Source organism: Marmota marmota, unplaced genomic scaffold (genome assembly GCF_001458135.2).
Source record: "Marmota marmota marmota unplaced genomic scaffold, marMar, whole genome shotgun sequence".
Classification (NCBI taxonomy): domain Eukaryota; kingdom Metazoa; phylum Chordata; class Mammalia; order Rodentia; family Sciuridae; genus Marmota; species Marmota marmota.
In genome coordinates, this window is record NW_025999990.1 from 38,205,764 (window position 1) to 38,232,304 (window position 26,541).

Genomic DNA, 26,541 nt, shown 5'->3' on the forward strand with positions numbered 1-26,541 from the left:
TTTTTTTTTTTTTTTTTTTTTTTTTTAATTGAAAATCAAGGAAACTGGCCAGTGTGTATCTTGTGGTTTGAGAGCTGTTGAGGGGACAAAATCCCAAACTGTGCAGAATGCATTAGACTAAAAATATCATTTTTCCAGGGAAAGGTGCCCCGGGAATTGAGCATATTTATCCACCTAAAAGGTTCTCCTTCACCAAGTCTGGACACAGTGAAGCATCTCCTTCTCCTTGCCTTCTGGGTGCTGCACAAAGGAGCAAAGAGGAATCCCTCCCAGACTTCATCATGCCCCTGTAGCTTGAGTCTTGCTCTGAGAAAGCAATTTTGCCATGTTCCTGTTCACCTGGTGTCTTTCTGTTGGTTGTTTTAGCCTCAAGAGATAGTAGCCACCAAATCACAGGTTTCGTAGGCTAGTTAGATTTTCCAACATCTGCTAAGACCCCTGCATAACTATTTAGAAACAATAAAATAGTCATCCACAGACCATGTCAGCTAACCCTGCAACTCGGCAGGGGCTACGTGATCCACTTTAAGATCCCTCTAAGATCCCAGCCTCCAAAAGCTGGAGGGGACCCTGCAGAGTTCTTGAACTTCATGAGTTTATTGGCTGGGGAGGGTCCTTGCACATGAGTGACATGGTCTCCCTACTCAAATTGCTCTTGGTTCCCCAGAAATGCATAACTAACACAAGTATCAAGGAAAGGGCTGCTCCTGTGCTGGTGTCTTTTAAAAAAAATTTTAATTGGTGAATTATAATTATGCATGTTAATGGAATTCATTGTCACATATTCATTCATGTACACAACATAATTTGATTAATTTCATTCCTTTCCTCCCTTAGCTGGGTCCTCTTCCTCTATTACTGGTTTCCCTTCTGTTTTTATGAAGACCACCCCCTCCTCTCTCAGAACACATGCAACCCTTGACTTTCTGAGTTTGGCCTATTCCATTTAACATTTTCCTGCAAACAACATAATTTCATTCTTCTTTATGGCTGAATAAAACTCCATTGTGTACATATAGCACATTTTCTTTATTCACTCATCTGTTGATGGATACCTAGCCAGGTTCCAGAACTTGGCTGTTGTGAGTTATGCTGCTATAAGCATGGATCACTACATATATGCATGGATCACTACAGAATGCTAACTTTGGATCACTGCAGAATGCTAACTTCTTGGATAAATACCAAGGACTGGTACAGCTGGGTCATATGGTGATTCAGTTCCTAGGCTTTTGATGAACCTTGTGCTGGTCTCTCCTCACATTTAACTAACTGTCACAACTTCTTGCATCCTTAGATTTTTTTGTGGTGGTTGTTACTTCAAGGAAAATGCTATTTAAGATTGGCCTCCTTCCTTCAGGAACAGAAGATCTGAATTCCATTGTGAACTGAGAGCCCCAGCCCTGGGGGCTGGGATCAGTAATCTGCATATCACTCCCAGTTACTTTCATTGAACACCTAATGCAGGAGCTGTGGAAATGACAGCTGGCAACCAGACTGACAAGGGCCCTGCCCTCTCAAGCTTAGGTTTTAGAGGGGAAATGAGATGGATAAAGTGGGAACAAGAAGAAAAAACTACATGGTAGCAAATGTTCACAGGATATGAAAATGAGGGGAGGTGACAAGTGGTTGTCAGAGGAGTGGGGCTTCTTAGATGGGACTCCAGGAAAGATCAGAGGCACAACAAAGCTGACCAGAGGAAGCGCATTCTAGACAGGGAACAGGTTGTGCAAAAGTTCCGGAAAATCTTTGGGAAATAGCACATTGCTTCAATTTGACTTGGGTACCAAGAAGGGAGATGAGGTGAGACAGTTTGTTGGACCTTGCTGGAAGCCAGCAGGGTGGGGGATGCTGGCTTTCAAGGGGGAATCACACCCTACAACTCAGACCTAGAACTCAGCGGAGGAAACCAGAGCGCACTCACGCTGGCTGTTGCAGCCTATTGTGTGGCCTTAAGCAGGTTACTCAGTCTCTAAGCCCCAGTCCACCTGTGAAGAGGAGACCCAAGCAGCCCTCCAAGCAGCAGGGTTCACATGAGTGGAGGTCAGCTAGTATCCTCTTCTTCTCAACCCTGGAGGACTCTGGGAAGTGTTTACTGGTGTGGGGGGGAAGTGCAGGGGAGAAGGGAGGGTAAGCTTGCGTGTGAGAAATAAACCAAGATTTTAAAAGCTGGTATTTGGATCATTCTGGTTTGTGCCACTCATCAAAGGAAGGCTTTAGAGACTGAAGGCTAGAATTGGATGGGTTTTCTAAAGAGGGTTTTTTTTCCCCCCTAGGGAAATGAACTTTTTTGATATTCAGCCTTCTTTCCAGAGACCCTTTTTGAGTGCATTGCATCCAGGCAGTGCCTGGGGACCGTGAGGACAAGGCATTTTGCTAGAAGAGGAATAGAAGTTGTGGTTCTAGCAAATGACTCTCAAGGAGCATATGTGGTTTGGTGTCTTTGGATTTTTTTTTAAGTTAAAAAAAAAAAAAGTCTTAAAGTTTAACACATGTACATGTTAAAATTTAAAAATATACCATGAAAAATGAGCCTGCCTCCTGGTTCTGACTGCCAGTCCTTCGTTTTCGTCCCCAGAGACAACCACTGTTAACATTTTCCTATGGATTCTTCAGATATATGTGTATGCATTGCATATGGTTTTTGAAAGGTAGGACTTTCTTAAATGTTTGAAGGGCAGCTATTCAAAGGTTTGGGGAAAAAATAGAACAGTAGAGAAAGAAAATGGAATAATGTCGTTGAGATAGTGATGTCTGAGCATTAGTAAATTGGGAAATTAATGTAAATAAGCATCATTGCTATGGGGCAAAATGGAAGTAATATGTAACTGTTAGATTGAGCTCCTCTGTCTGTAGAGCAGGATATTTTGAAATAGGACCTTGAATTTTCTCCTTTTGTATGCATGAGGGAAGGAATCATCTGGAGTCTTCTCTATCAGCAAAGCTGAGATGGGAGCTTGTGAGCTTCCTGGGACCTTTACCTGGGCAGGTAACCCCTAGCAGAGAAATATGTCCTATAAGTAAGGGCGGGTGTGGTCTGAGTGGCAGGCAGGCCCCTGCCGGAAGGCAGGCAGTGTGTGCTGGCCAGATGCTTCTCCAGGTGCAATAGAGATCACCTAGAGCTAGACCCCAGGGCTACCTCCTCTTCTGGCAGCAGCAGGAGGTACCAGCAGGTGGCCTGGGGGTATTTGCATTAGAAGCCCCAAGGTAGCAGTTGAGAAAGTCCTATACTAAGTCCTACCACCATTATCTCTAGTGCTACTACTCTAGCCATCATATCCTGCTTAGGTGGAGGAATTCCAATACTGCAGATAAAGTCTGACCTTGGCTTGAGGCCACATTGGCCAACAGTGAGCATTCCCAGATCCTAGAGAAGTGGGCTGGATGTGTGCAGGGGTCAGGGTAGGGGGGGAATCATTCTTAATGGCACCAGCCAGGATTTGATCACTTAAACCCTAAAAGTTGTTTCACAAACCGTTTTTGTTTTCCAATCTGCCAGAAGTTCTTCTCAAATTGGGCAGGAGGATGCATACCTGTAATTCCAGCAACTCGGGAAGCTAAGGCAGGAGGATCACATATTTAAGGCCAGCCTCAGCAGCTTAGCAAGATCGTATCTCAAAATTTAAAATAAAAAGGGCTGGAGAATGGAGCTCTGTGGTAGAGCACCCCTGGGTTCAATCCCCAGTAGGGGAGCGGTGGGAGGATTCTTAATTTACAAAAGAAGAAACAGCAATAGATTACCAGAGGCTCCCCACCACTATTTTTCCAGATGCAAAAAAAAAAAAAAAAAGTTAGGTTAAATAGTAAGATTTCTTTTTCCATGATACCATACATTGCTTACTTTAAATATATGATTTTTCAATTTTTAATGTCCTTCTCACATATGTCTAATTTGATCCTTAGAACAACCCCTTGAGATGGTAGGGGGAGAAAAGGACTGTTATCTATATTTTACTAATCCAAAAATCGAGTCTCAAGATAGCCAAATCCTATAGTAATTTTATACAGAGAGTATGTCATTGGGATAGTTTCCCAAGGTTAAAGGAAACACTGGTTCTGCAATAGGTATTAGAAAACATACGGTTACACCATCAGATAAGTTCCAGGGAAACAGTGCCATCCTCTTGAAACCTCATATAAATAAAACTGGATTTTGTTTTGTTTTGATTTTTGCAGTGCTAGGAATCTAACCCAGGGCTTCTTACATGCTAGGCAACTGCTTTGCCACTGAGCTACACCCACAGCCCGAGAAACCTGATTAATTCAGTGTTTCCTAAACGTACTCGATCATTAACCCTTTCCCTACCCCCACTTGGTCATATCTAATCCCGCAATTTCTCATAACAATTTGGGAAACACAAATCTACATTGCCATGAAAAAATAAATACTTTTTCAGTAACTTGAAATAAATTTCTGTAACTCTGTACTGTTCAAAATAATTTTAATTTTAATATAGAAACTCCTGAAGTCATCCATGTGGCTAGAAATAACATTTCTAGGTTTATGGAGAAGTGTACAAGGTACTGCAGGAGGTGCCTGCAGTCTTGTTTGGGTCTCAGCCAAACCAGCTTTGTGCATTGATTGAAGTACTTAGCCTTTGTAAACCTGTTTCTCTTTTTGCAAATGGTATTCTATGAATTCCTACTGTGGTTATGGTAGAGGTGACACTCAGAGCACTTGACCCAGTGCCTGGCTCACAGTAAGTGCTCAGGAAATACTGACTTTAATTAGTACATAAACTGAGCAGATTTGCTGCTCAGAAGAGTCCAGCGGACTGTCTTGGGGACAGCAACGGGCTTGACTGGAAATACATGCCATCAGATTTGATTGAACTTAAGAAAGTGGCAGTTGGCTAATGTGTCCAATCCTATACAGCTGGAGAAAAGAAATTTACCTGATTATTCATTGCCTAGGGCTGCCATAATAAAGGACATGCACCAAGTGGCTTAAACAACCAAAATTGATTGTCTCACAGCTCTGGCAGCTAGAAATTTGAGATTAAGGTGTTGGCAGAATTGATGTCTTCTGAGGGCTATGAGGGTGTATGTGTCCCATGCCTCTCCCTGGCTCCTGGTGGTTTACTCGTTCTGTTTTTTTCCAAAGATATGGGGTCTCACTATGTTAACCACATTGGCCCCAACTCCAGAGCTGAAATGATCCTCCTGCCTCAGCCTCTCAGTAGCTGGGACTGCAGGTGCATGCCCCCACACCCACTGTCTACCTTGGCATTCCTTTACTTCTAGATGTATCACTCCAATCTGTGTCTTAACATTCATATGGCATCCTTCCCATGTGCTTATCTGTATCTAAATTTCTGGGGCCCACACTAATAAGCCTCCATCTAGTAAGACCCCACCTTAATTCATGGCATCTACAGGGCCCCTAGTTTCCAAATAAGGTCACATTTTGAGGTTAGGAATTCAACATATGAATATAAATTCAACATATGAATATAAATATGAATCTCCACCAATACAGTATATAGTCCCAAAAAAGAATATATGAGAGAAGAGGTTTGATTAAACATATAGACCATTTCCATCATTTTAGAAGCCTTCTCCTACCTACAGACCCCCTCTCACACCCTGGCAACAAGCAATCTCTGACCTACCTCCTGCCACGCCAGAGTTTCAAGCAAATGAAATTATCTAGCACATATTCTTCCTTCTAGCTTTTTTGTTCATGTCTGCTTTTAAAGTGAACTATGAGTCAACAAGAATCTAGTGCAGTTTCTAATAACTATAAATCCAGCCCTTAGAAATCTATAGTTAGTAGATGACAATTTTGATCTTGTAAAAAAAAAATTGCTTTCCTATTATCCCCCTTGGCTCTTTATTAGTATCCCATACCCCCTGTCTGGCTGACTTTGAGCTTGCAATCCTCCTGCTTCAGCCTCCCAAGTCGCTGGAATTATGGGTATGTACCACCTTGCCTGGCCTTTTCCCTATTTATTAAAGAGGCAGTTTCTAAGGATGTATTTTTGTCTTTTTAAGTCTTTGATTATTGATATCTGGAAAATAGGTCTAATTGAGGGAAACTGAGCAATTTTGCCAAGATTAGCTCTTTAGAATATCGGAGTATGCTTGTAGCAATATTTCTAGTGCAGTGTCACAAGATCATTGTAAAGAGTAAACGAGACAGCGCATGTTTCCAACGGTGTTGGCTCCCAGTAGCACCTCCAAAACACTGTCATTGCTATCATTAGAGGACTCACAGGCTGTCACACAGACCCTTCTGTGATGATCTCGGCCACAGCTCTTCATCCTTCAAGGCCCTGGCCATTCCATACAACTTCAAGGAGTGTGGGTCTGTCCCTTCTTTAACCTCCATTGGCCCAGCAGCTCTGCCTGTTTCTGCTGTTAATCCATCTTAAAATGTACGCACTCCCTTACAAAGAGAAGGTTCCACAATGAGCAAATGTGGCCACCCCACCAAAGGAGTTCTGCTTCCTTGCTTTTGGGTGTGGCAAGGGTTAGCAGCTTTGAGCAGCAGATATGTGCAAAGAGCATTTGAACCCAGCTCCACAGACCTCTAGCCTTTAGGAAATTTAAACAGGGGAGATGCCAACCCAACCCTGGGATATTTCGTGTCCCATCAATTCAGACTGGGGACTGTTCTCACCTATCTCAGAATCTCCAGTGCCAGATAAATTGGAATAAAACTTTGTAGTAATTAATAATTTTAGTTTCTTGCTTGGGACATATTAAACATTTTAGAGCAAAAATATGGAGTTGGCTGATGCCACCTTTTTAGCAGTTATTTTTTGTTTTTATTTTTTCTTAGCTCTAATTTGTCATATTTCCTCATCTCGTATCCTTCATATCACTTTAGAAATACGTGTGAATTAAGGTCAATTAGCGTGCATGTCGACATCCACCTCCAACTAAATCTCTAAATTATCTTTGTATAAATCTTGAAGAGGTAGTAATTTCCGCTTAAGTGGCAATTAAAAAGTAAGAATTATACTTAATAACCTCCATGGGGGTACCTGAGGTCTTCTGTTGTAAAAGTCTTAGCAACTACTGTTAGTCATCAATAATGTAGGTGGGTATCATCTGACTTCCATTTGTTTTACAAGGTTATGCCACCTCCAGTTCTCTCTGGGGAGATGGCAGAAAGAAAATAGCTGGGCAGATGTGTGCATTGAAGCCAGCACCCTCCTTAGGAGGGTACTTCTCAGCTGTAGACCACCCCAGCTCTCTAAGCCTCAGTTTCCCTTTTTTCTTTTTTTTTTTTTTTTTTTAAAACAATCATAAGCCAGTTCTTTTCCAGATCTGAATTCACTTGCTATTCATTACCAATACGTTAGCATGCATTCTGTTGTAGAGAATGGGGTTCTGTGTTACGGGCTTAACATTAATTTAGTTAAGAGTATTGTCAGATCTGACATTGAGGACATATTCATGCTAATTAGAACAGGTACAGTGAATAGACTCTCACTAGAGCTGTCTCATTAAGACTGAACTGAATTGATTTTGATGCTTTCTTACAGATTTTTAAATTAAGAGTAACAAATGGCAGCAATTGGCTCTGAATATATAGACTTTCACCTAGAGCAGCTACGGTCCCTCACCACAATTATTTTTTACATTTCAAGTATGCTAATTTCTTACCTCCTCCTCTCTCTCTTTATTATCATCTAAATTGTATTCATGCAACTGAATATAGCTTTAGAGAGCAAAGTGGTAATCACTACTTAATTTGTTTAACATCTTAATATCTGTATACCAAGAACACAAAACAGGATAGCAAGTATATTATCAGCAGATAAAATAATTCCAGTGATAGAATTTACTTTTTTAGTTTATCTAAATGGCTGAATGACTAGGAATACTTGGGCCCTCTTCTTTGGATGGTAATAAGCAGGCCAGAAAATTAAGTGCCACTATTGTCAATTTCATCAGATCACCTTTTAGTTGAGGATTTCCATTAGAAGGCTAGCACATTTCAAACAAAAAGGATAATTTACAGTTTGTCCCACTTTTTCATAAAAGTAATGGACTAACATACAAACAAGTAGTTAACATTTTAGCCTCACATCACTCAACTTTTGCCTGTGTGATCTGTAGAAGCACAGACAGGAGCTATGTTCTATATTGCTGAAAGCATTTCCACTTAAATGGGAATTCTTTAAACAGTGGCTGAGGCCATCATTAGTTAGCAAGCAGCTCTCTGTGTACAGGTGAAAAGCAGTACTTGTGAGATTTAAACATGATTGTGAAAGTCACACAAATTTTCATTCACCATGTGTCTTAATTGAGATAGAGGTTGTATTTTTAAAGCTTTGGCAATGTAGTAAAAACTGGAAAAATAACGAATTTACTACTTTCTCTTTTTTTTGGTACTGGTGATTGAACACTGAGCCACATCATCCCCAGCTCGCTTTATTTATTTATTTATTTTTAGTTGTAGATGGGCACAATACCTTTATTTTATTTGCTTCTATTTTTTTTTATGTGGTGCCGGGGATTGAACCCAGTGCCTCACACATGCTAGGCAAGCATTCTATCACTGAGCCACAACCCCAACCCCTTATTTTTAAATTTTGAGAAAGATCTCAACTAAGTTGCTTAGGGCCTCACTAAGTTGCTGAGGCTGGCTTCAAACTTGAGATCCTCCTGCCTCAGCCTCCTGAGTTGCTAGGATTATAGGCCTGTGACACCATGCCTGGCTACTACTTATGATTCTTGATAATTAATATTGAAGTTCATTAGTACACATTCAACCTCAGTCACAAAGAAAATACTTGTAAAGTCTAAGTTTCTGGGTATTTGTATGGCATTGCATCCAGGGCAGTAAAGAGAATGCTGAGTGATATTGCACAGCAAGTTTGGAACCACTGACAAAGAGGGGAGAAAAAGAAGGATGGGGTGTGAGCAGGGTTATGCTCTGGGCACTAATGTTTTTCATGACTTGCTACTTTGTACATGAGTTATTGATTTTTTATAGTAATCCAAAAGACATAATAATAATATTATTATTATAGTATTAATATTTGAAGTACTGAGGATTGAACCCAGGGCCTCACACAGGTTAGGCAAGCACTTTACAACTGAGCTAAGCCTCCACCCCATAAAATACATTATTAGTGGGGCTGGGGTTGTGGCTCAGAGGCAGAGAATTGCCTAGCATGTGTGAGGCATTGGGTTCGATTCCAGCACTGTATATAAATAAATAAAATAAAGATCCATTGACAACTAAAAAAATATTTTTTAAAAATGCCACAGGTTATCTGGATGCCTGTGCCAAAACATTTAAAAAAGACATTATTATATTATTATTACCATGTTCAGGATGGGGGAAATTGAGCCTGGCATGGTGACACACGCCTATAATTCCAGAGAGTCAGGAGAATCACAAGTTTGAAGCCAGCCTTGGCAACTTAGCAAGACCCTGTCGCAAAATAAAAACTAGAAAGAGCCAGGAGTGGATGTAGCTCAGTGGTAGAGTACCCCTGGGTTAATCCCCAGTACCACAAACAAAAAACAAACAAAAGATGAGGACACCCAGGTGTGAAGCAGTGAAGTCACACAGCAGGTATGTGCTACAAGTAAGATGGAAGCACCCCCTGTGGCCCTGGAGCTGTCATTCCTCCTGCCTGTGTAGCACAGCTCATGGGTTAGGAATATTTTTTCCAAAAAGAATTTTTTGAAGAGTGGCTGTCAATTTATAAGATTATACCTTAAAATATTTCGCTTGATCTCAAAATGTTATTACTTGCACACAAGTAAATGTACATCTCAGCTCCTCATAACATCTCTCCTGGTCTCTGTGTACCAGTTAACATGTGGCTCTATTGCTGGATGACATTACTGGAAGCTTTCTGCCTACTCCAGCCCCTGGTGAGGTTTTTGTTCCTGTTCTTTATACTGACTTTGTTTCTGTTTTATATGGTCATTGGAGAGAAGAAAAAAAGTCTATGTGAAAGATGGAGAACTATAGTGTACCCTCTTTTCAATTCTCTTCTGTAATTCCATATTAAGTTATTCAACAAATGTGTACTTAGTGCCAGGCTTACTAGAGACTGGGAGCAGGGGGAAGGGGGTTACAGTGAACAAAATCCACAGTTCCCCTCCCTACAGATCCTACAGTCTGGCTCATTTCCAAGAATGATTCCAAGTAGTGCATTTTATTTTACCCCATCCACACTCTGAGAAGCAGGATGTTAGGAGGCGGATACTGGTATAGTTTAAAAACTGACCAGAAGGCAACCAAACAACTGGGTGGGGCTCTTTGGTCACTCAACCAAGTGTGGACATCAGAACCCTGGAGATTCCTCCACCAGAAGGGCTGCCTAGTTTCTTGTGGCACTGGAGGCTTTACTGTGCAGTGTGACAGCATCAATATTTTTGTCTTGGAAAATATTACCATTTACTTTATTTCCACAAAATCCCTATCAGTTCATTAGTACTTAAGTTTTAATTAATTCATGGGTGTTTATTAATGCTGTGGGATTTTTTTTTTCTTTTGGTTTGATGGGTGGGATGGTTAGGTAACAAATCAAAATGCATTTGAAGGCCACTGCCCTAAGGGACACATCACTGAGGTCATTTACTGGAAAAAGATCAGAGCACTCAATTATAGAGCCTTACAGACTTCCTTTATCATGGGCAGTACTGTTAATTCATTTTTTACTCTGTGCAAAAAGAAGAAAGTACTCACAAAGTACTAGGGGGAGTTGATAGGAAAAATGGTTTGGTGGTTTCACTCTGATTGCATCTGTCAGCTTTCAGTGGTACCTGTGGTCTTCCATTTTACCTGTTAAAACCACTCATCTGAACTCCTGCATTGACTCTTTCTATTGGGGTCAGGATTTTAAGGTACCTGAATCTCAAAACATTAGGCTTCAGCTCCCACCATCTTCAGAAGAAAGCTATTCAGAGACACATCACTCAGATTTGTTAGCAGCGTGGCTGGAACAAATTGCAAGCCCTGGAGACCCCTTTAGCCCTTGATTCCAAACTTGTTGTGGCCGCACATCATAAGAACCCACTCACACGGGATCAAGTGCCCCCACTGTGGAATAAACAAGAGGACCTACAGGCAAACGAAAGGGCTTTAGAAACCGCCCTCCAGCAATCCAGGAGTCCAGTGTGACCCTTCCTCTCCGCGCACGCCTGTTCTTCCCGCACATCCTTCTTGTCACCTGTATTTTCCATCAGTTTCCCCTCCCACATCCCTCTCCCGCTGTTTCGCTGATTTTTGTCACTTCTTCCTCCTCTTCCCCTTGCTTTCCATTTCTTCTTGGCCTCTTTTCCTGGGCCGCTCTGTCCCTTTCCTGCTCCTCTGACCGTGACCCCCTTTAATCCCCAGACACATTGCTTTTACCTACCTCGCTCTCCCGCCCCCACCGTTGTCTTGGCGCTATATACCATTGCTTGTGCTTAAATAACCGGGTAATAAAATTAAGCCCAGCCTCCTAAGAATACCTAAGATAACGCGCTGAAAGCCCCGCCCCCGGAAGTGCTCTAGCGCATGCGCAACCAGTGGGTGGGAGCCCTGCTGGGTCTGACATCACTTTCTATGACCAGACTGCACCTGTACAGTGTGTGTGTGGTAGGATAGCGGTTGGTGGAGGTGAAAGTAAACCCCAGAATGTTTTGCCTCTAATTCTCAGTGGACCAACTTTTCTGACCCTGGGCAGCTAATCTAAATATAGCCTGTTCCTTTTTTGCAAAAGATGGTGTTGGCCTTGCTTCGCCCCCCCCCCCCCCCCCCCCCCCCCCCCCAGGACCTTTTAAAAGACTTTAAGGTTATGGTTGTTCGCAAAGACTTGGAAGTTCTGGAATCTGGTAAATAACTACTTCATATGCATTAGGCAGTGTGTAAATATAAGGTATGACTTCTTTCCTAATGCATTTCCAGTTTTACAGCAAACTTTTCTTCCCAATCAGGTTGATCTTTAAAAAAAAGTTGGTTTGTTTTTTAATCCTGTTGGTATTTATTTTAAGATACGTCTCTAAGAACACAGATGTCCCCTTTACAGTGTGAAACTTGTAAAAAATAGCTCAATGCAATAAAATACTGAGAAAGCCGATGACTTCTCTGGGTCCTAGTGCTCCTTCAAACCCTTCTTCCTAATCTCTGCTTTCCATGTGAATTCTCATCCTCTGCTCCTAAGCCAGAAGTTCCATAAACTTCTATCCTCTCCGAAGTATCCCAAGAAACAAACCTCCTGTACTAATGCCAAGCCAGCAGTTCTGCTGCCAGGACTCCTAGGGTTATTGGCCTCAGTTGACTGTGGGCAGACCAGCTTCTGTCACACCATAAAGAGCAGATGCAGAGAATGCCATTCATTCATCTCCATATTTGTTTATTCAAAACCAGTTCCCATTAGCAGCTCCAAAATGGACCATGTGACAAAGAACCAGGATGACCCAAAGACCAGAAAAGAATTTGTCTACATCTTCTGAGGCTAAAGATCCCAGCAAGCACCAGGTATCACCTAGGAGAAGAGGTTTTGGCAAACCAACAGACTTCAGGCCTGCCCCCCAGCAGAATATATGGCCCATTGGTTCTAGTGCGAAAATATTGATATTTCTTCCCTCCAGTGCCTCCCTGTCTTATTTTTATCACTGTTGCCTTTTTGTCACTGTGACTTAAGGAGGAAAAGTTTATTTGGGGCTCACAATTTTAGAGGTTTCAGTTCATGGTTGGTCGGGTCCATTGCTCTGGGCCTGAAGTAAGGCAGAAAATCATGGCAGAAGTGTGTGGCAAAGGAAGACTGCTCAGCTTATGGCATCCAGGAAGCAAAGAGAGAAAGAGAAGGGAGGGGACTGGGCCAAAAATATTCTTTCAGGGTATACCCCCAGTGATGTACTTCTTCCAACTGTGCCCTACCTGTCTACAGTTTCCACCACCTCCCAGTAGTCCACTCAGCTATCAATGGATTAATCCACTGATGAGGTCAGAACTCTCATAACCAATCACTTTCCAAGGGCTCCCCTTCTGGACATTGTTACATTGAGGACCAAGACTTTAACACATGAATCTTTGGTGGAACACTTTATATTAGAAACAGAACAATCACCCAGTATGTCTTAGGAGAGATTCTTATATTAATTTTAAAAAGTAACATTATATATCACTAAACCAGATTTTTCTATTCTCAAACTACTTTAAGATCACTCTGATATTTTAGAACAAAGCAAGATATAAGCAAACAAATAATACTCCAATAAAGTGATATTAAGTAAAGAATCTTTCCCTAGTAGGCATTTTGCACATTAAGCACCATATTTTATTGGTCATTTCCTCCTGCTAGTGAAAGCAAATAAAAAGAAGTAGTGATTAAAATTTAATCTTCTCAATCAGCTGAAGAAAATGGTGTGATTGTTAAGAAATCTCCCCGGGTTGGCCTCTTTACACTCATGCTTTTGGAATGCCTTTCATTACATGACCAGTTCTTCATTCTTGCAAAGGAATTTAGAATTCCTGTTCTAACCTCCTAAAATACTAGCTTTCTGAAGATATTTGCATCTCAATAGTTTATATATTTTTAAAATCATATGACAGGGAGTGTAGCTTAGTGGTAAAGCACTTGCCTAGCATGTGTGAGCCCAAGAACCACCAAAAATTTTTTAAAAAATGAATAATAAATCATACAAAATAGTAAAAATTCAGAACTGGAAAGAGTATTATAGACCATCTGGTCCAACTGTATATATTATAAATGGGACAATTGAAGTGAGAGATTTTATACTTTGCCAAGGCACATAATCCATTGGTGACTTAGCTTAGACTAAAGCTTGATTTCTTTTTTGCTGCATCTTCAAGAAAATATTTCTGAGTTTAGGAACCTTGATCCATGTCAACACCTAGTTTCCCATTTAACAGATAATTGGGTCGAGTTCGAAGTATCGTTCTTGTGATGTGAAATTCCAAATATAGGTGTTATTTAAAAATAATATGGCCTGGATTTGTAAGACCAAGACTGGGGCATTCTTTGCTCTACCAAGGTATTGTTTACCTTCAAAATAATTAACTTAAGGGCATCCAGAAGTAGCTCTCAGAGCATGTAAAGCATGCTCTTAAAATTTTATTTACATGGGTGTCTCTTGTCTTCAGTAATTCCATGTGCATATGGCTAATTTCCACACTAAAGTCTCAACTCCCTGAGGAGCTGACTTCCATAGGGTCCTAATGTGGCCCCAAATAGAATAGCCAGCCAACATTTTCTAAATGAATAAACAAACAAGCAAGTGAACTTTATATGAATGCATCATTATATAAAGTAGAATAAGCCATACATTTATAAAACCTATGTATCCTATTTTTCAAATTTTTTTTTAATGGAGAAAAAGTCAGGTAAGTGGACACCTAAAAATCTAGGAGAAGGTTTCAAGAGACTGAATTAAGGTTGGAAGGAACACATTTGGCTTTGGATACTGTACTAGGCAAGGAATTTTTATGACCATATCTAAGAAATCAGTTAAGTCAAGCTTAGTGTCTATTTAGAGGCAGCTGGTCCTGTAGTTAGCACCTAGAATTAGGAGTTGGGGGAGTAAATAAAATGCCAGATCTCTGGGGAGAGGTGATAAGGAGACTGTGGCAGGCAGGGTGGGGGGGGGGAGGTGTCCACTTTCTGAGCCAGCTGGCTCCTGCCTCCTCTGTGACCACTGCTCATCCTTCTAGCCTTCCAGCAAGTTATGGTTGTCCCTAGACAGGCGGGGTGAAGGAATGTGGATGGGACGCACAGGAACAGACATCCCTTCTGGGAAAGCCAGAGCACATATGTAATAGGATAGTGGCAACCTTATCTTGGTACACAATGGCCAGCGTGTAAAATATCACAGTAAATCCATTACTAGGTAATTATAGGCTAAGCCACTTGACCTCAGAGTCAACTTCCTTCTCTGTGAAATGGTGATAATACTTAACATCGTGTGGAGGTTTCTGATTTCAGTCTAGAAGGCCTGCCATGAGTGTTAGATGCCAGTTTGTTGCCAACCGTTGCTGCCATTTGCATTTTCCCTGCAAGAGAGCATGCAGAACCTGAGCTCTGGGAGGGTGGAGGTGTAGCTGTTCTGCACCTGCCAGGCCCCAGAGCCCAAGATGAAAGCAATCGGGAATGGGAGGCAGGTGACCACATGGGCTCCAAGAGTGTGGAGACCTTGGGTGCCTGCCCCTTTCTTTCAGGATCAAACTAAATAGTCCTATGTGTCAGCTGAATATGAGCATACCATGACCTGAGGCCCATTTAATTTTCTGTTCCACACATTTCCTCCCTGGCAAGGAAATAAAGGGAAGGAAGATTATTCCTAAGTTGAGTTCCCATTTCTGTCTTTCTTCATTTAGTTATTTTTAAAATGTCAAAAAAGAAAAAAAAAGAAATCCCTATTATGAAGGTAAAATATAGCAGCATGCCAAAAGGATTACTAATTGATTTAATGGGGCAACACTGTGCTGGGGATTTTTTTCTTTTTTAAAATAGCATTTTTTTTTTTGCATTCCGAAAGTAATAAATGTTCAACTCCTTATAACATAAAAGAATTTTAAAATCCCATAAACTGTTAACCCTGAAACTGCCAGTCATTTGAATACTACATTTTCAGTTTTTAAAATTAATACTCATGGTTGAGCTGTAGTGTGTATTTAAAAATATCCTAGTGTTTTAAAGTACATTTTTTAAAAATCTAAGCAATCTAAATTACTTGAGCTATAATAAACACATCAAAATGTCCTTTTTTCCTCAAGTTCATTTTCCTTTTGAAAAAAAAAAAAAGCAGAGAAATATTGACAAATAGTCTTTTCATGGCCTCAGCTTGGTAATCTAATAAGGGAATTTCTCAGATGCACATTTCATTAGGGAAAAGGCATGTGGAAGCACTCACTCTAGATCTACCTGAGAGAGACTGTGCCTTGAAACAGATAAACAATAGTGACCCCTTGTCCCGGCCACAGCAAGAAAAGTAACAACTTCAGATTAAGAAAGCATTGTAGATTAATTTAACACGGTTACTGGTCATTTGGAAACAACTTTGAAGCACCCTGTTTTTTTTGTTTTTTTTTTTTTAATTTCTTTTTACTCTGTGTAAGTAAGATTTTTTTAATCTGAAAGGGAAAATTGGTGCAGCTCAAGTGCCATGTCATTTAAGGAACCCACAGTGATGATTTCATTCTCTGTTTCCTTTTATGCATTTTCTCCAGAGCACATAGCTAGCTCTTGGTCTGCTCTGACTTGTTTTCTTTTTATTTATCTGTACTTTGCAATATCATGCTTCCTCATATCAATGTCAGACGGTCTTTTTCATAGTCCTTGACTTCTCAACTACATAAAAGAGGTTCTATTCTTCTCACTGGGTACATAGAAGAATCTTCTGTACATATGGTTTGAAGGTTTCTTTTTTCATGTGTGTGTATGCAGAAGATCAGAAATACCTTTGCCTCTCCATATCTTCTGGGGATCGATTATCCAACCCCGCAGATACCAAAATCCAATTTCCTCATACACAGTGGCATAGTAAGCAAGAGAGTACATATATACAAACTGCTGTGCCTTTTCCCTTTACATTCTTAGCATCAGGAAATGAGTAAGATGTTGGAAACTTTATTGAAAAGCTGCTATTCACGATTTTTTTGTGTAGTGAGCTGACTGTATATTTTACTATTGTCTGTTTATAAAAGAAGAAAAATTGTAATGTATATCCTTGTTCAGTTTATCATATTTAATTGATGCAGATTTGTTGTTTGTTTTAGAATACTAACTCAAATTTTTTAAGAAATAAAAAGAAAGAAAAATAAAATGGCACGTTATTTGCACAAAACTTAATGCACATCTTCCCATAGACTTTAAACCATCTCTAGATTTCTTATAATACCTAATGCAGTATAAATGCTATGTAGACTCTTCTTATATTAATTAGTAAGGGAATAATGGCAAGAAAAAATGTCTGTACATGTTCAATACAAATGCATTGTTTTAAATATACTTCTTGTCCTCAGTTGGTTGAATCTGCAGATGCGGAACCCAATGGGTTCAGTAGACCGACTGTAAACCTCATAGGTCCTTCTCTAAGCCAAGCTCTGTGTTACACACCTTCACAAACACTGTCTTATCTCCGGCCATCCTGACCTCGCTCGCAGTGGGAAGGTTTATCTCCATCCTTGAGGTGAGGAAGCTGGAGGCAGGGTTTGGAACTTCTCCAACATCACACAAAGGATGGAGCTGAACTTAATGCTCAGATTCCCCAAACCCAGGGCTCTTTCTCCTGCACCTCAATATATTCTGAATATGTAACTTTTAGCTATATACTTTTCAAAATTCTCAACTTAAAAAAATGCTTTTCATTAATATTTTTGGATGGAAATACTTCTTCAATTTATTGTGTATTTCACAATCTGATTCTGGGGTTTGATTTCTGAATGATTTAATTGTGGATGGTTTTGGTAATTAGCTATTGTCATAAGAGCTAGAAGACAGATAATCACACTTTTTAGAATGTGTGAGTTCCAAATAAGTAGACTTTATGAATTTGAAGGGGGATTTCATGACTAAAGTGAATAGAAATCTTGATGACAAATTCGAATGCTCAGGAGGTTTTTGGTCTAACTTTTTACTGCCTTCCAAATGGTTAAGATGAACAGAAACTGTCATCTAAATTATGAGTGCAATTCTCATCAAATGTGAAGCACTTTGGTGCTTTTTCTTTTCTTTATAAACTCTTGTGAAATTATCAGGAAAATTCATTCATATCACTTACCAGGGTCATTCTATTATTAGTTAAAACCCATAGAAACTAGTGAGCTTATGAGAGGTGCCCAGTAAACAATGCTTGAGTGAATGAAGAAACAAATGAGGCTTCTTTCAGAATACATCAACACTGCGGTTGGGTCTTGCTAGACGATTAAGTAACTATGGTTAAGAAAGTGATGTTTTTCAACAAGACCCGTTACTGAGAGTCCAAAAGGATTGTGTCATTCCTGAAATAACACTCCCAAGGTAACCACACATTTCCATCCTAGGAAGCAGGGTCCTTGCCTAAGATACTTTGATTATAGTTGGACTGCCAAAGGCAGATGTCAGAACTATCAGAAGTAGAATGAATCAGAATGTTCCCTTCTCCAAGCATGCTGTGTGTGTGTGTGTGTGTGTGTGTGTCCTGTGTGTGCTGGGGGGCAAGTCCAGAGGAGATTAACACATTTTAAATCCAATTTAAAATTTGTGGAAAAGTTCTGACCGTTACTGTTTTCTTTTTTTTTTTTTAACTGCTGTATTGAATGCTATGAAATAAAACATCAAATAACATATTCTACCATCAACATGCTTATCTGGAAGTGTCGCTAAAAAGACAAAGACCGTTTCTTTCCCTAGCAAGATGTGATAGAATCCAACTTGATAGTGAAATGTGACATAAAACAGGACCATACTTTCTTAACAAATAAAGTCATTAAAACTCATTTTAAACTTCAGCTCATTTGTTCTAAGCAGTGCCCCAGGGATCCTGTTTCAACAGCACATGGGTAGTTTAGACTTAGGAGACAAATTTTTTATTAGCTTGTTTTGGAAGATGCCTGAAGTCAAATCCCTTGAAGGATTATACCTCCAAAAAACTCATCGTTACTCTGCTGGGTAGGTGGGCAAACTGCAGAAAACTGGAGGCAGCTGGAAGATGGAAATTTTGAAAATTAACTGATCAACAAGCCTGGAAATATGTGGGAAAAGATATGGGAAAGGGAGGAAGTAGAAATAAAATGCTAGAGGGATGTTTCATGTCAGAGTAGTGTAGGCTGATTCAGTGAATTCTATGAAAGGAAATAATACACACTTTTTTTTTTTTTTAAGTGTTGCTGGGGATTGAACTCAGGGCCTTGCACGTGCCAGGCAAGTTGTTCCACTGAGCTACACCCACAGCCCTTGGCTTTTCAAGAAGGCAGCATTTCAGCTGGGCACAGTGGCTCATGCCTATAATCCCAGCCACTCAGGAAGCTGAGGCAGGAGGCTCACAAGTTCAAAGCCAGCCTCAGCAAAAGTGAGGTGCTAAGCAACTCAGTGAAACCCTGTTTCTAAAGAAAATACAAAATAGAGCTGGGGATGATGCTCAATGGTCAAGTGCCCCTGAGTTCAATCCCTGGTACCCCCCTCAAAAAAAAAAAAAAGAAGGTGGTGGCAGCATTCACAGAAAGTTGAGTGAATATTCAAACAAGAAAATGTTCTGATTGGATGAATTTTTTCCAGATTATTTTTAGTAGAGATTACAATAAAGTGAGTACAACTTTGGAGAACATAGGTACACACCTGTGTGACCACACAGATCAGGAAGTTGGATTTTCTAGGTCTCCAGAGGCTTCTCCTGGACCCTCCCAGTCAGTAGCCCTGGAGTGACCAGTGTTCTGGTCTTTGTCACCACAGATGTGTCTTGCCTGCCTGTCACTTCACATGACAGAACCACACAGGACAGGCTCTGGTCTGCCTGGCTCCTCTCTGTCCAATCCAGGGGAATCCATTCTGTTTTCCTCATTGTGTGGCTTTTAATTTCTATCATTTTTCATAATGTCATCGAGGAAGAGAGAAATGCCATTAGAAAGGGTGAGGAAAAGGAATGTGTGGTGTGGGTCCGATGACTTTTGTGTTCACTTCTAAAATGCCCCTTCTCCATCACACAAGCATTATGATCAAATATTGTAAATATTAAGAAATATTCAAGCCCAGTTGACTCTGCCATCCAATATGATAGGCACTAGCCACAGGGAGCTAAGTTAAAATTTGCATTAATTAACATACATTAAGATGAAAAATTCATTTCCTCAGTCACACTAGCCACACTTCAAATGCTCAGGTAGCTACCATAGTGAATGGTGCAGATAGAGAACATTCCCATTACTGCAGAAAGTTCCACTATCTATTAGCTCCCTCCTCCTCCTCCTCCTCTTTCTCTTTTCCTAATGTAAGGATGCTATGGTGGGTTTGGTTTTGTTTAATCATAAATTATTGTTTAATTCTGTGGCTCTCAGATCATCATCATCCTGATTTCTCTTTCCTGCATTATCCCACCACCTTGGGGGAAGAAATAAGTGATCGGATCCTGGTACCATATTCAAGTTTTAATTTTGAGAATGTACCATGGCTTCTCCTACTTTGGGGCCTTGGCAGTACTGCCTAGAACCGTCTTTTCAGCACCCCAGTGTTTGTTAACAGCTCATCCATAAGATCTCATCTTAGACTTTCTCTGGGGACCCTTCCCATCCTCCCCCGACAGCCCCCAAGGCTGGACTAAGTGACCCTTCCATTAAGCTGCTGTAGTAACCTTACCTTCACCTGCCCTGATCATATGCATTTCTTGGTCTCTCTCTTCCACTGTTCAACAAGCATGGAAGGCCAGGGCCCAGTCTGTCTTGTTCTCTGGTTGCCTAGCCAGTGCCTGGCACTGAGGAGATGTTAATAAACACTGTGGAGGGAAAGAACAATGGGCTGCACAAGGAAGGGGCAAGAACCTCCTGGCTTAATATTGGGGTAGGCTTCCTTTCCCTGGGACAGTTCCAGAAGGGGCTTAGCAGAGACAGCTTTCCATCTGACCAGCTTTTGGAATATCTTCGGTGCTCTCAGCTGCTTCTTCAACAGAGTAAAGGCACATCCAAGTCCTTTGTACTCTTTCTGGTTAGAGTTTATGGCTTTCCTGTCTTCAGAAGTCATACTGAAAGACATATGCAGACAAAGAAGATGATGGGGGAAATGATTAAAGGGAAAGACAGATGGAAAGTGGAGTTGAAGAAGAGTGATAACATGTTAGAAAATTCTGCTGCGTCTATCAACAGGAAGCTGTTCTTAGCCTGACAGGCTGTGTCTCCCAAAGCTGAACAACCTCCCAGGGAGGCAGCCATAACAGGAAAGATATTTTACCAGGAGAGGGGACAGAAATCCCAAGTCAGACTAGCTTGAAAAATAAAGATGGTGGCCAGACACAGTGACACATGCCTATAATCCCAGCAGCACAGGAGGCTAAGGCAAGTGGATCACGAGTTCGAAACCAACCTCAGCAACTTGGTAAGGCCCTGTCTCAAAAATAAAATATGAAAAAGGGTTGCAGATATAGCTCAGTGATTACATGCCCCTGGATTCAATTCGTGGTACCAAATAAATAAACATGGTTATTTTCCCAATTATAAATTATTGTTTAATTCTGTGGCTCTCAGATCATCATCATCCTGATTTCTCTTTCCTGCATTATCCCACCACCTTGGGGGAAGAAATAAGTGATCGGATCCTGGTACCATATTCAAGTTTTAATTTTGAGAATGTACCATGGCTTCTCCTACTTTGGGGCCTTGGCAGTACTGCCTAGAACCGTCTTTTCAGAAATCTGGAAATTGGAGGCTCAGAGTTGGCTGATTCAGTGAGGACCCAGATTCTTTGCAACTTTCAACTCTGCTGTCCTGGGCTTTGGATTTATTCTGGCTTCCTAGGCTTCTAGGGAGAGGACTATGGCATTGTGGGTAGGGCATCCCACGCAAGATCTCAATATCTAGGGTAAAGATGAAAAAAATGTCAGCTCCAGTCACTGGTAAGGGGAGAGTATTGCCACAATTGCATTCAATGAAGCAACTTGCCTGGGGCAGTGGGGCATGCCTGTAATCCCAGCAGCTTGGGAGGCAGAGGCAAGAGAATCGAGTTCAAAGCCAGCCGCAGCAAAAAGCAAGGTGCTAAGTGACTCAGTGAGACCCTGTCTCTAAATAAAATATAAAATAGGCCAGGGGATGTGGCCCAGTGGTCAGGTGCCCCTGAGTTCAATCCCAGGTACCCCCCTCAGCCAAAATGAAGCAACTAGAGTAGATGGGATAGATACTGAATGATAGCTCCAGCCACCATTCAAATGCCAAGATCTCCCATCTCAAGTACTGTCTCCCAGCCCCAGTCTATGAATTTTAAAAGTTCTTTCAGTCTATGCCCATACAGAAAATAGCAAATGAAATCCAGACTCTATTAGCTAATATCAGTTAATGCCTTAGAAACGACTGTGTCTGAGGGAACATGTACAGAGCAAGAAGAGCCCAGAGATGGGGAGAGAGCCTAGGAAGGGAGCCTCAAGGTCTCAGCAAGACCAGTTCTAATCCTTGCCCCTAAGAGTTTATCCCCCCATCCCCAGCTGAAGAAACTGGTTTAATTTTAAATTTAGCAATATCCATCCATTTATGATTTACAGTGTAAATGGCATATATTCTGAGAAATCTGGAATCCTTCAACCAATCAGTTATGCTTTAATTTTTTTTCCCCTCCTTCTATGGAGACCTCGGAGTGTTAGAAGCTGTGCTGAATGAGGTCACAGTCTAACGACAGTATTAACCCTGCAAATCTGTTCATTTTTGCCTGAGCACCCTCAGGCAGAATAGAGAACGTGTCCAATTGAAAAACTATTACAGACTCCGCAGTACCGGGATGGGCTGGATTGTAACAGGGAGGGTGTGTGTGTGTGTGTGTGTGTGTGTGTGTGTTGCCAGGAAATCAGTTTCTCAAAGAAGTCAGGTAGTATGTGTCTCTTAAAAATAGGAGTTATATGATTGCTTTTTTAAGAGGAAAATGTGTTTGCTTTCATCCACAATTTAAAATGCTTACTTCTAATACTTGTGAACCGTAACTGTCTTATATGTCCTACCATCTGTGATTTTTTAACTTTTCCCCTACCCAATATCCCTTTAACTCCTTCTCTTTGTGCATTGTAAACATCATTTTGTGCCTTTAATCTCTATTTTGCATTATTAAAAATACCCAGGAATAGAATAAAGAATAGTGAACACCTATGAACCCACCAGCCAATTTAAGAACTAAAAGACTAACTCTTTTTTTCTGTGATGATTTCTGGGCTCTGTTTAATTCAGCATGCAGAGAGGCACCACACAGATGGTAAACATTTTGTGCAAAGGCCCAATCACCACTCCATTCATAGTGGATGTTGAGTTTCAGAAAGCACATGCAGTCTCAGTCTTGCTTGGACATGTGGTTAATGCTAACTAGACTAACAGTTGTGCCCCAGGTAACTCCTCAAGCTGTTCCAGATCATGAAACCTATGATGTTTTGCAAATTTATATTTTATCATGCTGTGTTTTAAGCACAAAGACTTGATGACTTCCCCTTTGTAATCTCCATCAAAGGCATTTTTCAAAATCCCCTTAGTAGCCTTATCACTGGCTTTGGCACACATTGTGTGTGTGTGTGTGTTTGAAAACAGTCTCCGGCTAAATTATAAATCTGAAAGGATGTGTGTATGTCAGTCTTAGAGAATTCATACATAAATGCTATTTTAGCTTATTTCTCCATTGTATACTCTAAATATTTGACCCTCATTCAATGCCAGGGACCTGACTTGACTTGTCTGTGGTTTAGGCTCTAATTTGAAAGCAATCAACCCTGTTTGGATAGTGTTTGAGACACTTATATTGTGTCCATGGTAAAGATATAATATTTTATTTTCTCAAGGGTACAGTTTCCTAAACATGCTATGGCTGCCACCACACGCTGTTCCCATCCTGGTCTGGTGGCTCAACTTGCACCTCTGCCTGTTCGGGCTACTTGTTGCCATGACAACATCTTCCTCACTTCCACTTGGGGAACCTGGTTTCTTCAGGCACAGGATGTGAGGGTGATCTGGCTGCAACATCTGTCACCCTATTGAACGCTAGAGTTGATTCGGTTGATCTGGCCGAATAGGCAGGTGTCCCCTTCCTCCCTCACCGCTCCTCATGCATCCCTCCCAAAGCTGCACGTTCCATCCCAGAGAATGACCTTCCCTGACAGAGGAGGACGATTCTTCCGTCAAGGATCTATGAGTAGCTGCTCTCTCCTGCTAGAACTTCCAAACAAGCTCTCAAGAAGTGAGGCACAGAGAAGAGCCACTTGATCGTGGTTCACAAGCACATATTTATCACCTGAGGGTATATTCTTTTCTAAGTGTCCCCAGACCCACAGTCTCATTGGAAGAGAAACAGGGAACAAGCCGGTACAAACAAGTAGAATATCAGTTTGTTTGTTTTTGGTTTTGTCTGTTTTCAATACTGTGGTTTGAATTTAGGGCCTTAAACATTCTAGACAAGTTCTTTACCACTGAGCAACATCGCCAGCCCTCCGTTGATTTTTTTTCAATCTGTTGACTAATAAATGTATCATACCTCTTTGCAAGGTTGTAACTATGTGAGCTGATGGCTAGAACTATTATGCCCTCTTTTTCTTAATTCAAAAAACAGAAATTTAAGAAAACACTTTGTGAACATAGTGCCGAAGGTCTGTTTTGATGCCATGTGCATAGCAATGAGCAAGTTTCCAAAGAGAAGTATAAATCATACATATTTTATTTAGATGTATATTATTTTAAGCGTTGATTATCTTTTCATTTAGGATGAACAGAATTTCTCCACGTGCCGTTTACCAATTGTTAAATGTGAGAATTCATTAGTATAATAAATCCTCATTGCCCTCAGAATTACTCGAAATGAACATTCATTCAAGCTCCTGGATTTTAAACACATGAAAGTTTTCTTTTGTTACAGAATTTGTTTTTCTGATAATCATTCTAACAAAAGGGAGAGAGCTTGATGATTTTTCAGATTTTATTACCAAGTGAATATCAGCATTATCACTGGCTTATTTTTTTTATGATCTATGTATTTCCTTTCCACTGATAAGAGAAACAATGTCTAAACTTGCTTATCTCTCTGTAGGACAGTCGGCCCAATATGTCAAGACCTCTGATCACTAGATCCCCTGCATCTCCACTGAACAACCAAGGCATTCCTACTCCAGCACAACTCACAAAATCCAATGCGCCTGTCCACATCGATGTGGGCGGCCACATGTACACCAGCAGCCTGGCTACCCTCACCAAATACCCCGAATCAAGGTAATCTGGAATATGGGAGAATCAGACTCAGAAGTGCATGCATTTGATGACTTAACTGTTTTTCCTTTGACCAGCAGAGCAGCATGGCCTGGCCAAGGCCAGAAGTAGAACACAGGCTGCAGAGGCTGCTCTTGGACGTGTCTGTGCATCTTCCCCCATCACAGTTTGGCCTGCAGCCTAGTCGAATACATATACAAATGTCACTCAGGAGTGGAGTTCTTTGATATTTTGCTCAACCGAGCAAGATCTTTATGATTCTCAATGTCATACAAAAGGGACAATGATTTTTCCCCCACCCCACCTCCTTTTTTTTTCCTGTCCTCTTCTTCTTCTAAAATATATATTCTTAAAAATTCTGACAATCTTTTTTTAATTTATTCTAATTAGAGAGGTCACTTGGCCTATCACTTTGTGAACTAGAAAAAAAAACCTGAGACACTCTTATCAGTTTCTTGTCAGCTTCTCATCAGCACCATATTTAGAATAGTATGCAAAAGCCCAGGAAGCCAAGATAGTCTTGTTAAAAGTCAGGGGTGGAGGGAGCATACAGCTCAAGGCATATAAATAGTACCAAGAGGGAAAACAGTTTACAAATAGGTAGTGTACATTTATGATTATCCTCACCCACCCTTTTCTAAAGCAGTTCCAAGGAAGAAATTTCCTTTGCACCCTGGGACATTCCCCACCCAGCCACTGGTTCTGCCCAGATCCGACATGGGAATTTATCTTCACCAGCTTAGCTGGCAGCTGAGGGAGGAGGTATGAGCTCATGTGGGCCAATGTCAGGAGAAAGGGTGTTTCTCTACTTTCTTCTGTTCTTTGGAATTAGAGATGCACTACCTGGGCTTCCAGAGGGCACCAGTTTGCTTTTTTTTTTTTTTTTTAAGAGAGAGAGAGAATTTTTTAATATTTATTTTTTAGTTTTCGGTGGACACAACAACTTTATTTTTATGTGGTGCTGAGGATCAAACCCAGCGCCCCGTGCATGCCAGGTGAGCGTGCTACCACTTGAGCCACATCCCCAGCCTACCAGTTTGTATTTTTAAAGACTGTCACATAAAGTGACCCATACCTGCTAGCTTATAGCCTAAGTAGATAGTACTGAATAAAACTCAACATCATCCTGAAAATGGCATGAAGACTGCTGTTTTGTTTTCCAGTTTTTTAAATCTCTGTCAACTGATATTTTAGAAAAGTAAAAAAGAAAGATGAAATATTTTTTTGATTTCCAGATTTACTTTCCCTAATCAAAATGAAATGTTGTTAAAAAAATTGATTTCTATTCAATCATCCACAAAACTATTTTAAAATAAAAAAATAACTATTAGTATTGAGTCTCTACCTTCCCTAAGTAGACGCTACAAAATCATGTTATAATAATGGCTATTTTTAAGAGTATTATTATATAAACAGTGTTCTTTAAAAAAAATGCATTTTTCCATTCCTGCTAACTTTTGCTAATACAAGTGCCAACAACAGGAAATCACTGTTGGCCCTTCAGAGGAGAGTTAATTCCAGGAGCAAGCCATAAAATGTGCATGAGCGTCAAATAATCAATCCTCACTGGTATGAAATTCACTGGTCTATAACCTTTTGCCTCAGTTTGCCTTTTAAACTTCTGAAATATAGGAGGGAAGTTAATACGGGTCCAGGATACCTTGTCTGAAGGGCCTGGGATCAGGGATGCTTCAGATTTTGGATGGGGGGGGGGG

The 26,541-nt window shown here is 40.7% G+C and overlaps 1 protein-coding gene across 3 annotated transcripts in view; it reads left to right on the forward strand.

Annotated features, from left to right (window-relative positions):
* Nucleotides 1–26,541, forward strand: part of Kctd1 (potassium channel tetramerization domain containing 1) — a 186,212-nt gene that overhangs the window by 117,292 nt on the left and 42,379 nt on the right. For all 3 annotated transcript variants that reach the window (XM_048806406.1, XM_015482464.2, XM_048806407.1), the window contains exon 2: nucleotides 24,651–24,829. In XM_048806406.1, the coding sequence (XP_048662363.1) occupies nucleotides 24,651–24,829 (179 nt within the window). The remainder of the gene's footprint in view (nucleotides 1–24,650; nucleotides 24,830–26,541) is intronic.